Source organism: Macaca mulatta, chromosome 4 (assembly GCF_049350105.2).
Source record: "Macaca mulatta isolate MMU2019108-1 chromosome 4, T2T-MMU8v2.0, whole genome shotgun sequence".
NCBI lineage: Eukaryota > Metazoa > Chordata > Mammalia > Primates > Cercopithecidae > Macaca > Macaca mulatta.
In genome coordinates, this window is record NC_133409.1 from 28,273,515 (window position 1) to 28,288,482 (window position 14,968).

Sequence of the window (14,968 nt, forward strand, 5' to 3'; positions counted from 1 at the left end):
TTTTTGTAGAAAGCAATTAGGAATATCTATACAAATTACATTTAATATACCCTATTACTAAAAAAAAAATTCTACTTTAAAGAATTTTTCCCATAAAAATAAAAAAACTAGACATATTGTTAATTAAATTAAGGGAGATCTTTAAAACAACTTTAACATATGTCAGTTAGAGTCTAATTAAGTAAACTATGTACAAATACACAATAAAATAGTGTTTTTATAAAATATTTTATGTGCTGATATAAAAAAAAGCTTCAAGATATATTCTGATATAGAAAAAGCTAGTGACAGGATAATTTATAACATGTCAATATTTGTGTAAGAAAAACAAAAGAGGCATATATATATATATATTTGTACAGGTAGATAGATAATGCTAGAAGGATACATTAAGAAATAACAGTGATTACCTATGGAAATTATCAGATATTTTTGAAATGAGAACTGGTAGAATTTAAAAAAAGAGAGAGAGATTTTTGCAGTTAACTTCCTATGTGCCTCAGTGTTTGAACCATATGAAGTGTTACATATTATAAAAACTGAATGACATTTTAAAAGAATTAAGCTAACTTTTAGAATAGGGTAACTTCTCTTTTAAGAGGATATATCAAGCTGAAATTCACAATTTGTGAAATTTAACCTATGTAATTTGATAGGATATTTTAAAATTATCAACAGTTAATCAACTTCATTAGTATGATAAATTATATTAATATTGACAACAGTGAAATATTGAATATTTTGGAAGGACCTTGTGAATCATGAAAGCAAATCTAATTTGTTAATTTTACTTATCATAATTGCATATTTGGCAATCCATGTTTGATTGACAACAATATTGCCCTTAGGTCAGATAAACTAGATTATACTACAAAACCACAGGACCACACATTACCAGGAAACACAGTGAAAATCACTTGTATGCATTACTTTAATTTTTGAATATAATAAAATCAGTGAACCTAAGACAGAATATAAACCAAAAATGGTAAAACACCTGTTTTTATAGACGGAGGTTCTCTTTCTTGATGTTCAGCTTTTTCTAGAGAAAGAAATCAAATTTCACTGGCAATCTGTGGATTCTTCAGCAAATATTTCTTATTTACATATTTGCAAGTGATCCGCAGTTTACCCAAGAGGCATGCCCCTAAGTCGCAGTTTACCCAAGAGGCATGCCCCAAAGTCGTTTTCATGTAATTTGAAACAAAGAAAGCATATTGCCATAAAAACACATTATAAACAGGGTTAGGTTAGGTTCATTCTCTGGACACCCAGGAAAAGACATTTTTCTACATTTGGCTGAAAGACAGTATTAGGGTTTTATCTCTTTGGGGGCTGTGTTGAATAAGAGGATAGAATATGGCAAAGAGGAGAATAAGAATACTGTTTCATTTGCTGAAAGTTGAGTCATTCTTTGGGGACATTTTTAGTGGATGGTATTTGTCTTTGGCATTTTACCAATTCCTCTTTTTTCCTCTCTGAATCCTAGCTACCTTCTTGCCAGTAAGAAGCAATGCACTGCTGAACAGTAGTTTCTTATTGAAAATTTAAACTATATCCGTTGCATTCCAGAGAGTAACACATTTTGTATTTTTATTGACCTGTACCACCCTCCCTTTCCAGGTTTTCTTAAAACTCCCATAGCTGAATCTCAACTATTCTAGGATACGACAAAATGAAATAAAAATGTATGAATAATAGACATCCCTCTTAGTTCTCTGAAAAATATTTGAATTGAAAATTTTAAAGAGATCATTCTCTTTCATCAAAAGTAGAATTTAAAGTCAACCATACAGGTGGAATATCTTGAATGCGATTGAGAATATCTGTCAATTGAGTAGGACTCCGGAACAGACCAAGTATTAACTCTAATGACCTCTAGGATCAGTTCTTCTGAGCTGTTCTTGATGTTTACTTGTCCTTTCTTTCCCTCACTCCTGAATTTGGAGTTTCTCTAAAATTACAATTTTTCCCCCAAATCATGCACCAATAGTGAAGTAGGTGGGAAGATGTGGGACCCCAGGTGTCATCAGATTAAACAGATATTTGTAAATTAGGAACTGATACCATTCAAGAATAAACTTCCATGAACTGAATTTGCATAAATGTTATAGTAAATAAGCATTCAAAATAAAAGAAAATGCAGAAGCCAAAATTCAAGGTATTAAACTGTTATAACAACATTAAAAATAAATCAAGGGAACAATAATAATATAAAATATATATTCAAAATACAATTCACAGGTTCTAGGATGTGAATATATTCTGATTACAGCCATGCATTTGTGCTATATATCCTAAACCATGTTTATGTATTCCTAAGCTGTGTCACACATTTACCTTTGGGCCTTGTGAAGTTATTTTGCATGCAAGAGCCAGAATATATTTGATCAAAAGCCATTCATGCATTTGTCTAAGCTTATGTTCCACAAATGTACACCATTCAACGATTAACATCACAATTTTGACACAATATTGAATATATTTACTACCACAGTGGGTAAATATTTATGTCTTTCTGAGTCCAAAAGTCATCTTTAAACTCTCCATCACTATACTCTCTGTGTCACACTTGTACAGTGAAACGAAGGATCTTCAAAGTCCACATGTCCATAATTATAATGGACAAATGGCAAAATGTTTATAAATTAAATGGATTTCTAAATGCCAAAGTTTACCTACAGTTTAATTAATGTAGCTTAAAGCAAACAAATTAAAAACAGTATATAGTTCACAACACTGACAACTGTATAACATTTCATTTTCTTTTGTTATTCATTAACGTGTGATTAAAAGATTTCCCACCTACCTTAACTTACTGTGAGTGGTATTTCATAGCCCATATGGATTACCTCTTTTAATAAACAATAGTGACACACTTTTTCTTTTATATAGTTATAGTCATTAATTAGTAGTGAAACACAAGAATGTTAAATCAATGCCATAGCAATAACATTAATTCATCACGAATAACAATTACATAGCAATCACATTAATTTATCATTAATAGTTATTTAGCCACAGGCAACACTGAAAATAACATTTTTCTTTAAAAAAAAAAACTAAGCAAATTGCTAAAGCTGAAATGGTCAAGCAATATTTCTCAGGTGTTATTCTATTCATCTCTTACTTGCTGGCTTGGGCTTGGCTGTGGAGAATGGAGGGAAGCACATGGCATATTGATGAGTACAAACCATGGAAAAACTAACTTTAGTGTTTGTATTTACTTATTCTTAGCTTTAGGTCCCCTTCTTAGCTTAAGCTTAACCTGTTTTCTTTGACCACTAATATTTTACTGTCAGCAAATACATTAATTCAACTGCAAAAAACTAGTAAGACACATGGTATACACATAAAATTTAAAACAATCTATATATTTGAGTCACAAATACATTGAGCTAGCTTCTTCTTAATTCCCAAACATCCATACAACTGAATAAGATACTCAGGTGGTCATATTAATACCTCAGGGTACAAATTAAGGGAACATTTACTAAAATTATAAACTTAGGCAGTGGTTGGAATAAAGTACAATGGTCATATAAAGTAATGTGAAAACGGCCTCATGAGATTCTTTCTTTCTGCTGATAAACTAGTCTATAATTTCTATAAATAATTAGATATCTCCTGAATTCTATTATATTTTTTTCCTCCAAGAAACTATTTAAATCCTTATTATGTGATTATCTCAGGAGAAAAAAAATGTTTCACAGAGTTTTTCTTTTGGAATGATTATTAGTAAGAGATGAGGTTCTCTTCATGGCTGAGGTGGGTAGGATTTCTGTCTTGGAATCAAATAGAGGAAGTTTAGTCACTCAAATGTGAATTGATTTCAAGACTCATAAGTTCTCTTTTTCCTTACAGGAAAAACTTCTGAAATGCAAGAGTATGTATCTTTTCTTTTTCATACGAACTAATGAGACACGGAGTGTTTTCAGTTTAACATTTTATGTTCTGTTGATCATTCTTTAAGGCAGATTTTAAAGTTATATAACCATATCCCTCTCTATGGAGCTTTCATGAAAGTAAATTATTCCAGCTAATTTATAAATAGCAGAAAGTTCCAGACTTCTGTTAAGATTTGAGGAAATGTGGTTTAAAAATAAGATTAAACATCTAAGTATACATGATAATCAATGCATTATATAGATTTTCCCATGAATTACACATAAGCTTAGGTCAATCACACTTAAAGTTATGCTACTCTAGTTATTATTTTTTAATAAAAATTATATTGAACACATTTTTAGTCATTCACAAGAATTCAGAATGTTAGAAATTATGGTACTAAAAGCCTGCACACTTCATTGAAGGGGTGTGTGTGTGTGTGTCTGCATGCACACATATGCGTGCACCACATAGCATATAATAAGATGTAAAAAAAGATATAAAATACCTTATTTACCTGTTTTTTCTATTGTGACAGCTTTTACCTGCTTGAGAAGTTTTTCTTCTGTGATAGGAAAAAACATTAACACAAGTAGGGAATTTGAATACATCAGTGACATATTTCAACCATGATTTTTGTATTCTTTTTGAAATAGTGCCAATGCCAAGGAAAACTTGTTGCCTCAATAAAACAAGCAAATAATATCTTCTATTCAAATTGGATGAAAGCACAAAGAAAATCTGTCCAGCTGAAATGTCCTTTGCAGCTATCTTGCTATAGAAGTTTTCCTAACTTAAATTGTTCCCTAACGTGCCAATATGAACCCTATTTTTCGCCTTCACTGTATTTCAGTGTGTTTATCTGCCCATAGGTACTGCTTTATAAAATACATGTTCCCTTTCTATTATTAAATTAGAATAGGAAGAAGCAATTTTTGATCTTCTTGTGCCTATACTTCCCTGGGAACCCAGGAATAGGTGGAGAACCCAAATTTCTTACAGTGTGAAGCTGGGGAAGAACAAAGTTGATACATTTGCTGGATGTCCTCTGTTCTCAGTGATTTTTCATAGTCAAAGATGTTTGCGTCAAAGTGAAGAAATTATTGCCCTGATACTACATGAAATTAAACTTCTCAAGCATTTCGCACTGGGTATGAATTGACTGATCAAATATCCTAAGAAGAAATTTTCACTGGATAACAGAATTTAAAGACCATGATGGTGTAACTGAAGTAAAAGAGTCGTTCCTATGAGACAATGCGTTTGATGTATGCTCCGAGACTAAAGTCTGTCACTTCTCTTTATTTCACCTCAAATTGACTAATATTTGGGACATAAGAAAATAACAGTGTTTCATTTAATGATAAGCTTCTAAAAGTTGTTTCTAACATTCTGCTTTTGTCAATACAGACAGCTCTTCTCACCTCTCCACACTCCAGCCCTGCTTTCTTTATTCCTATATATTCTGTCGTTGATGTCTAATAGTTTTTTTTCATAGCATATGGAAAACAAATCAAACAGACTAAAACCCATTGTGTACAGATTTTTTAAAGTACAATTTATAAAAGTAAGCAAAGGATTTCCTAAGATTTGCTTAGAGAAAGTATGTTTTTCACTTTTCAAAGATTCTGGCCTAACTATATTCACAACATTGGGTACATAATTCAGCCTGGAATGAAAAATAATATTCTACAGAATAATTGGGGCTTGGGTGGCCTCAAAATTAAATTCATATTTAATTAGCTGAAATAAAAACTTGTTTCTATTCTTAAATAAAAATTAATTCATAACCTTGTTTTGATAAATTATGTATCTTTTTTTTACAAGCAGAACAAATTAGCTTACTTCTACTTTCTACAAAATGCAAGACCAGGAATAAAAAGAAAAGAAGAAAGGGAAGGAAGGGTGAAGAAAAGAAAGAGTCAGGAGAAGAAGCAGGGAGAAATGTTGATTTCTTCAGCATTTTTGGGACTTGGAGAGTCTAAAATGATCGTATTTGAATAAGCCAATCTGAATTACAAGTTTGGTCAGAATGCCGTGCCCAAATCAGAATAAAACAGCAAGTATAGAGCCCATTCATCTAAGTGCTGGGTGACTATGGTTTTTGTACAAAGCTAACTCTCTGGTGGGAAGGGAAGAGTAGTGGTCCAGTTACATCTCACTGGTTAAGTTCTTCGTACAAAAAAAAAAAAAAATTCTGAAGATGACTAAAATTGGAGATGGTCTAGAAGCTGATGACTTAAGACATGAATTGTCCCAAATAACTTTAAACTTGCCTCTAAACTCTTACTTCTGCTAAAATTAAACCATTGAGAGATAATTTGAGACTACAAATACCACCTGCAAAATACCTGGTTTACCATGAGAAACAGTCTTTTCTGGTTTCACTATGTCTTGTTCTGAAAATAATAAAAAGAAAATCTTTTTAGGTATTTGGAAGCTGGGAAAATAACTAGCAGATGTTAGCAAATGTGCCCACAGAGAAAAATATTCTGAAACCTTCATATCATCCTTGTTTCTATGTAAAACTTGAAGGTTTTACTTCATGAAAACAATATGCCAAGAATTCTTATTTACAAAATTTTTGAAACTATAGTTTTCAAGGCATAGGCTGTAATAAAGCACGAATATAAAAGTACAGATTAAAAATACATGATTTTGAAAACATTTCAAAATTTTTTGTAAAAAACTCTATATAAGCATAAAAGATAAAATTAATATACATACTGTGTATTTGAACTTTTTCAGATACAGCTAAAAAGAATAAATAAATAACATATTAGATTAAATTACCTGCAAAATGGAGTATTTAACAACAACAAATATAATTGGTTATTGTAAATAGAACTAGGCATAACTAGTTTTAAATAGCATTGGGTTTCTGGTTAAAGTAAAACTGGCAAACATACAAAATGCTTTTATCTGGTAAAACATACCTACCTACAGCAAATAAATATAATCAGGAAAATAATAAAATATAATAAATCATAATAATATTTGTAATGTAACAAGGTTGCTATGAGCCTTGATATATTATAAATATATCACAAGAGCAACTCTATCCAAGCTTATAATCGGCTGCCAGGTAAGTTCTGGTGAGAATTCAGGGGCTGAGGTACTATTGAATATATATCTAGATTTTGATTCTTGATTTGTTGATATTGAAGAATCTTGCTAAGTAACCTTTTATAATGAAGAAATAGCTACTATAGAGCCTGAGGGTTTTTTTGAACTTGCCTCAGGTCAATAGCTAGTTGGTACCAGAGGTACAACTTAAACGCTGAATAACAATACAGACTTGGAAAGGTCACCCTTTTTTTTAGATCAACCTTCTAATAAAATGATAACATTTTAGGGACAATCTCTTAATGGGAGCACCCAGGGTTTGGTGCAAATCAGACGTGGGGCACACCCCTAGTTTCAAAATTGATTAACTTGAAAATCCTGGAATAATAACTTATTTTCTGAACTTGATCTATTGAACTGCTTCTTCAGATATTGAGTATAGATAATAATTGCCATGCTGTCTGTTTCTCATAATGATATGATGTAAGTAAAAATCCTATGCTAGTCCTTAGCTCACAATAGATGCTTAATAAATTCTTGCTCTCGTTCCCTTCAAACCACAATAGTCTATAACTTTGTGATTTTATGATTCTGGTATATTACTGGAAATAATTCAGAATTATGAAAACAAAGCCACCAGAATTATGGGAATAAAGCCATAAGTTAAACATGATTATTATTAATTTCATAAAAACCTTAGAAATGTCTAAAGAAACCTGGAGTCTCGGTTGAGATTTATTTAAGGCCATTTTCTAGATGCTTTTGTCTAGGGAATATTTCCATTCTCACCTAATCCAGTACTATAAAATCATGTTGAGCAACGGAGTGGACAAAATAATGAGGAACTTAGAGGCTCTGTGCATGTCTCCCTAGTGAGATGTAAGCCTCTTTTAGTACTTAATAAAATAAAGGTAATGTCAACTCTGAATCTACATAAAATAAAGCTCGTGTTACCTGGTTTTGCTTCTTTTTTAATTTGGGGCTCTGAGGGAGAGAAAAGGCAGAAAATTTAAAACCTGAAAACATAAACTAGAATACAAATTAATTTTTAGAAATAACTTTTTTGGTTATCATAATAGGCAGGAGAATTGCTTGAACCCAGGAGGCAGAGGTTTCAGTGAGCTGAGATCATGCCACTGCACTCCAGTTTAGGTGACAGAGTGAGACTCCATCTCAAAAAAATATATATATATTAACTAAAATTTATTCCAGTTTTACACTGGTTTGTCAATGATGGACTATTAAACACAAAAGAGAAACATGCTTTGCACTTGTCTGTCAAGTTGTTGGTATAGCTAATTCTTTTAAATCTAAATTTTCTACTTTTTTCTAAGATGATTGTTGCAGGAAATGGTTCCAAAGTCAACATAAGACAAATTATTTTAACAACAAGAGTTGGAAGAGACTCTTTGAAATAGCTCTAATTGGGTACTTAGGTGATTTAGCAATTTAGACATATAGTGTTATGGCTCAAATGTGTTCTCCCAAGCAATCTGTTGAGTCCTGACCCCCAGTACCTCAGCATGTAACCTTATTTGGATAGAGTTGCTACCTACGTAATTAGTTAAGATAAGATGAGGTCATGCTAGAGAAGGGTAGGTTCTTAATCCAATATGACTATTGTCCTTATAAGAAGAGGAGAAGAGACACAAAGAGAGAGACACAAAGAGAGAAGATGACCATGCAATAATAGAGGCAGAGATTGAAGTCATATATCTTCACACCAAGAAACACCGAGGATTGCTAGAAAACACCAGAAGCTAGGAGAAGCAAAGAAATATTCTCCTCTACGGTTTAAAAGGAAGTGTTGCTTTGTCAACACCTTGATTTTTGACTTCTAACCTCCAAAATTGTAAAAGAGAAAAATTTCTATAGTTTTAAGCAACACAATTTGTGATATTTTATTGTAGCCATCTGAGGAAACTAGTCAAGTTTGGCTTAGGAACATAGGTGCTGCTGAAACAAATACCTACACATGTAAAAGTGGTTTTGAAATTGGGTAATGGGTAGAGGCTCGAAGAATTTTGAGACACTTAATATAGAAAGCCCAGGTTGTTTTTAAGAGACTATTGGCAGAAATATTGACATTAAAGGTTATTCTGATGAGGGCTCAGAAAGAATTCAAGACAGCCATAGAAAAAGCTCTTGTCATTTTAAATGATGCATTTCTGACTTAGTCCATTTTGTGCTGCTATAATAGAACATCACAGACTGGGTAATTTACATGGAACAGAAATATATTTCTTATACTTCTAGAGACTGTGAAGTTTGGGATTAAGGTATTAGCAGGTTTGGTCTCTGGTTCGAAGATGGTGCCTTGCTACTGTGTCCCCCAGAGAGAAGGAATGCTGTATCCTTACAGGGCAAAGGCAAAAGGGGAAGACAGCAGGCTAGTTGAACACCGCATGAAACCTCTTTTACAGGGGCCTTGTTCCCATTCACAAAGGAGGAGCTCTCATGGCCTAATCACCTCTTCAAGGCTCCAGCTCTCAATACTATTTATTCTATTTATTACACAGATAACACTTAAATTTTGAGAAAACACATTCAAATCATATAGATGTATATTATTATAAGTAGAAGTAGAATGTCGCTAGATAAATGAATTTTAAAGATGAGGTCTCAAGAAAATGAGGAATATATTATTGGCCACTGAAGGAAAGGTAATATTTGTTATAAAGTAGCAGAAAACTTGGATAAATTGTGTTCTTCTGTTAGGTGGAAGGTGGAGATCGTAAGTGAATACTTAAAAATTTAGCTAAGAACATTTTCAAGCAAAGTATGGAAGGTGCAGACTCATTTCTCCTTGTTGTTTATAATAAAATGTGAAAAGAAAGATACACATAAATTGAAGAAGAAAGTGTTAATCAAGTAAGAACTGGCACTTACTGATTTGAAAAATTCTCAGCGTATCTAGACAGTGTGCCATGGAGATAGGGCCAAAGATGGCTGGACAAACTTTTGCTAAAGAGATTAGATGTATGACTCATGGAGCCACTTTGGCAGAAGACAGAAATAGAGATGTGGTTATCCAGGAAAGATCTGTGGAGGACCCTCTTATCTAATAGTTTAGATGCCCCATGAATTAATTGTGATACTAGTCAGGTTTTCGAGAATTTTAAAGAAGCAAAAACAATGCCAGCCTGGACAAAAGGGAAAGAGGCATGATAAAATGAAGGGATAATGACTCTAAGAGAAGAGCCATGAATTCAAACGCCTGGATTGATGGGACCTCCTGTGGCAGACAAGGCAGGGCTCTCGGCTTGCTGAGCTAAGAGGGCAGGGCCACTGTTCCACCAGGCTCAGAGTACAGAGCACTGAGGCAGAGAGAATATTCTCAGGCTTTGAAATATGCTAGGTTTTGGATTTGCTCTAGGACTCAGGACCTCTTTTTATTTTATTGTAATTTCTTCCCTTTAAAATAGGAATGTCCATCCTATACCTGTCTCATCATTTTATTTTGGGAATAAATAATTTGTTTCATGTTTTCACAGGTTTATAGAGAAGAGGAATTTTGCTGAAAGAAGAATCATACTACAAGTTTCATATATACTGATTTAGATATTTTAGATAATGAGATTTGGAACTCTTGATTGATATTTAGAAAAAATTTTGGACTTAGAACCATGCTAGAATGGTTACGACTTTTAGAAATGTTGGGATGGTGTGAACGTATTTTGCACCTGTAGAGGACATAAATTTTGGGCCAGCCAGAGAATGGACTGTTAGGGATTTAATTGCGTCTTTCGAAAAGGTATGCTTACATCCTAACCTCCAGTACCTTAAAATATGACCTCGTTTGTAAATAGGGTTATTGCAGATGTAATTAGTTAAGATGTTGTCATAGGGCAGTAGGGTGGATACTTAATCCAATATGGCTGGTGTACTTATTAGAGGAAAAGGGTTTGCAGAGATAGAGACACAAAGGGAGAAGGTTTCCAAGTGATGATGGAGGCAGAGATTAAAAGTGATTCTTCTACAAGCCAAGGAACATCAAGGGTTGCTGGAAAACACCAGAAGATGCAAGGAAGAATTCTTCTCTACAGATTTCATGGAAAGCAGGTCCCTTGTGACACCTTTATTTTGGACTGCTACCCTCCAGAACTATGAGAGAATAAATTTCTGTTGTTTTAAGCCACCCAGTTTGTGGAATTTTACTACAGTAGCCCTACAACAATAATACAATTATGAAACATTAAACAAAATTTTAACTGTGTTCAGAGCCAGACAGTTGAGTGTTCTTTTGAAAAAGTTTCTACTGCCTACTGTAGCCTTCAGAAATGTGCATCTGACTGAAAAGCCTCAAAAGAGAGAAGGATGAGAACAGATGTTTTGCTGATTGAATGTCTGTGTCCTACAATATTCAGAGAAAATTTTGGTTTTGTGGGAGTCAATTCAATTAGCCAGTTACTTCTTCTGAACCATATAAATTTCTCAGAGATTTCACCTACGCAAATAGAGATTTTTCTAGAAGTGGGTAGCATAGAGAAATATATATTTTATTAGTTTTTTTAAGTTGATCAAGGATAAAATTTGATATAATATTTGTGCTAGGACATGACATTTGCAAAGAGATATTGTGCTATTTATTATAAACATAGAAAGCATATATGTCTATAAATAAAATATACATACCTGGCTTCTCTTCTTTTTTTCCTTGTAGTTCTAAAAATATAGATGAACATTAGTAAAAATGATTATAGAAAGATATTCATTTCCTGTATTCATGTATATTTATTTTTATATAATTATTTTCTATGTTATTCATTGGTTTCAATCTCATATTAACTTTGAAAAGTTAATGTCATATTAACTGCTTTCTTATGATTGTGGCAAACTAGTACATAACAACAAATTCCTCACTATTGATCCCAATAAGAAAAATTTCGAGGGCCAGGCATGGTGACTCATGCCTATAATTTTAGTACTTTGGGAGGTCAGCCAGGTTTGTTGGTGGGTGCCTGTAATCCCAGCTACTGGGGAGGCTGAGGCACAAGAATCACTTGAGCCTGGGAGGAAGAGGTTGCAGTAAGCGGAGATCGCACCACTGCCCACTGCCTGGGCAACAGAGTGAGAGTCTGTCTCAAAAAAAAAAAATAAATAAATAATAATAATTTTTTTGGAGAAAATAATGGAGATGTGAGCTGAGATTTTTAAGGACAAGGTGAGGAAAGATACTTCTAGTGAATAAAGGATGAAGGAAAATTTCAGCATAGCATTTTCTCAGAAATACACGGAAGAGAATGAGTACATTGTCTGCACAAAACAAGCCTTTGACTATAAGCAAAATATTCAACATGAAATCAAGATAAATAACAGCATGCATTTAAGATCTGTTTTATGTATGTGTCTACATATGTATGTATTTGTTTTTTGAGCATGCATATAACATACGTGGAGGTTTAGGCTTGACTTCTTTGCCTAGAAAAAAATTTTAAAAATTATTAAAGGCTGAGTCATATCATTCTTATTAAATTGACTTTATTGAATATGATATAATATTATATATTTGAAAATAAAAATCAAACAATATAGACTCCACCTATCCTTTTTTGTCAAAATTCTATAGAATGTGTAACTTATGGCTAAATTCTTCAGTGCAAGATTGACAAACTTTTTCTGTAACAGTTAGATAGTATATATTTTCAGGTTTTAGGCCATATGGTCTCTCACAATTCTTTATTTGTGTGGATATAGAAGTAGCTATAGATAATAATGTAAATAAATATGAGTGACTGTGTTCCAATAAAACTTTATAAAAATTAGTGGCCAGTCTGTGGGCCATTTTGTTAGCCTCTGCTCTATTCATGGTCAGTTTTAATTTTCTGTCTTTTTTACATCAACAAATATTTGAATAGTCAACAATTTTCTCTGATTCTGTTTTCTTGCAAATGCCATCTAGTACCTGTCCATCACTGTTCAACTCAGCTTTTTAAGGTATATAATCTTTACTTGTTTTTTCTACTTCTCACTCCCAATTCATCATTAATTGACTATAATCTAGTTTCTAGCTCCACCATTCTATGTATTAGTCTTTCTGGTCACCAATTTTCTGTTACTTTCCAAGACTAATGAACACATTTGACCATATTGATCACTTTCCCTTTGCTTTTAAATTCTTGTTCACTTGACTTTTGGGAAAGGTAAACATAATATGTATGCTCTACTGTAATGGGATAAATATTAATACTGCCTTCTTTTAATTTCAAACCTATCCTAGTGACTTTTTCTTTTAGCAAAGATAACATAACAGAGGTCTAATTAGTCCTCATACTGGAAACTAAGAAAAACAGACAAAATATATAAAACAATGATTTTAAAGATATTGAACATCAGACAACAAAGAACAGTGATAATTTAGTGATGGGAAACAAATCAGATGTACCCTGTGATTGCTTCTGTTTAGTGCTTGGAGAAAGTTACAAGGCCTTAGTGCAGCAATGAGTTGCCTAGCAACTCAGCCTAGGCAAATTGCTGAACTTATAAGATGGAGTTGGGAGTCTGGAAAAGCCAAGACAGTTAGTGATCACAGGTCAGTGTAAGGTAGAGTATTAGAACACAAAATACGTGTGACAGTTACTGCATAGTTTCTTTGACTTGGGTTGCAAATTTACCTCTCATCTTTCTGATATTCAGGCGAAAACAAAAAGCACAAATGTTAATTTACGATGTTCTTAAGATATAAATACTTACTTTGTTTAAGAGAAGCAGAGTAATCACTGGCAATGATAACTGAGATAAATTTGTTTCCTGGGTTCTCAGAACAAAAGGCTGTATAATGTAAATACCAGCCTCAGTAATATTTTTACCTTAATATGTAATGGTTTTTATAGAACTCCACCTATTGTTCTCAACATGCACCAGAGATGCTATACAAAACACAGTTCAATAAGAAAAAAGTCACTTTGAGCCCAATAAATGGGATTTAGGGACACAGCTATGTGTTCTGGCTAAATGTAAGGATAAAATCAAGGTTACAGAGATTCTCTCCAGTGGTATTGGAAAGGACAAATAGTCATATTTCTTTCTGAGAATCTAACACGTGTATTGACACAAGCCTCTAAGAAACATGAATGGAAACACCAAAAAACCCTAAAACACACGTACAATTGTGTGAAAATATATATGTTCAGTTGTGCTCTTAAAGCCCAACTAGATTAAGATAACGTTGACTTAATAGTTCTGCTATTTATAAAACCAAGTTGTGATAAATACAGGACAACTGCCTATTCCCACAAAGCTGTCTAATTATCAAATTTGGGTTTCAAGTTAGTTGTCCACATGCCATGTCCTATATCAGCCTCATCAGCATTCACATAACATCTTTCTAGTTATTCTTTCTCTTTATACTATCTGTTAGAAGCTGACTTCTGTCTCCCAAAATATATGTGAAAGTCCAGACGCCCAGTACCTTATGAATGTGACCTTGTGTGGAAATAGAGTATTCGCAGTTATAATTAAACTAGGATGAGATCATTAGGCTGGGCCCTAATCCAATATGACTAGTGTTCTGATCAAAAGAGGAAAAGAGATACAGAGACGGACAAACATAGAGGGAATGTAATATGAAGACACACAGAGAGAACACCGCGTGACAACAGAGGCAGAGACTGGAGCATGAGAGTGATGCATCTACAGGCTCAGTTCCAGAATTTATATATGTATCAATAGTCAGAGGTCTACAATGAACCTAGGTCTATATAGTTTAGCGTGTTAACAATTCTAGCTCTGCAGTCATTATTGAATAATGTCAATAAAGGCTTTTACATAATCTGTTTTATACCAAATTTCTTCCTAAGATGATTGTTTAACAGTGATCAACGGTGAAATAATTTTATAATCTTTCTGATCCACATGTCTGTAAATAGATTTAACATATTTTAACAGATATTTGTCAAATTACTATATTAATTCATTCATAAATTTTCTGTCTTATATTTACATTAAACTTTATAACTACCTCTACAATGTAAGAGAAATATATCAAAAACCAATCAAAAGTGCCCTAAAGCCT

At 33.0% G+C, this 14,968-nt stretch overlaps 1 protein-coding gene across 30 annotated transcripts in view; it reads right to left on the reverse strand.

Moving 5' to 3' along the window:
* TRDN (triadin) overlaps positions 1-14,968 on the reverse strand; it is a 410,920-nt gene that overhangs the window by 50,958 nt on the left and 344,994 nt on the right. For 16 of the 30 annotated variants that reach the window (XM_077999343.1, XM_077999340.1, XM_077999334.1 and 13 more), the window contains exons 25-32: positions 12,349-12,375; positions 11,590-11,619; positions 7,909-7,938; positions 6,616-6,642; positions 6,240-6,287; positions 4,406-4,453; positions 3,131-3,148; positions 998-1,042 (exon numbers count right to left, since the gene is read on the reverse strand). In XM_077999343.1, the coding sequence (XP_077855469.1) occupies positions 998-1,042; positions 3,131-3,148; positions 4,406-4,453; positions 6,240-6,287; positions 6,616-6,642; positions 7,909-7,938; positions 11,590-11,619; positions 12,349-12,375 (273 nt within the window). Of the gene's footprint in view, positions 1-997; positions 1,043-3,130; positions 3,153-4,405; positions 4,454-6,239; positions 6,288-6,615; positions 6,643-7,908; positions 7,939-11,589; positions 11,620-12,348; positions 12,376-14,968 lie in introns of all 30 variants that reach the window. The other 14 variants (XM_077999352.1, XM_077999350.1, XM_077999353.1 and 11 more) reach the window with 8 other exon arrangements.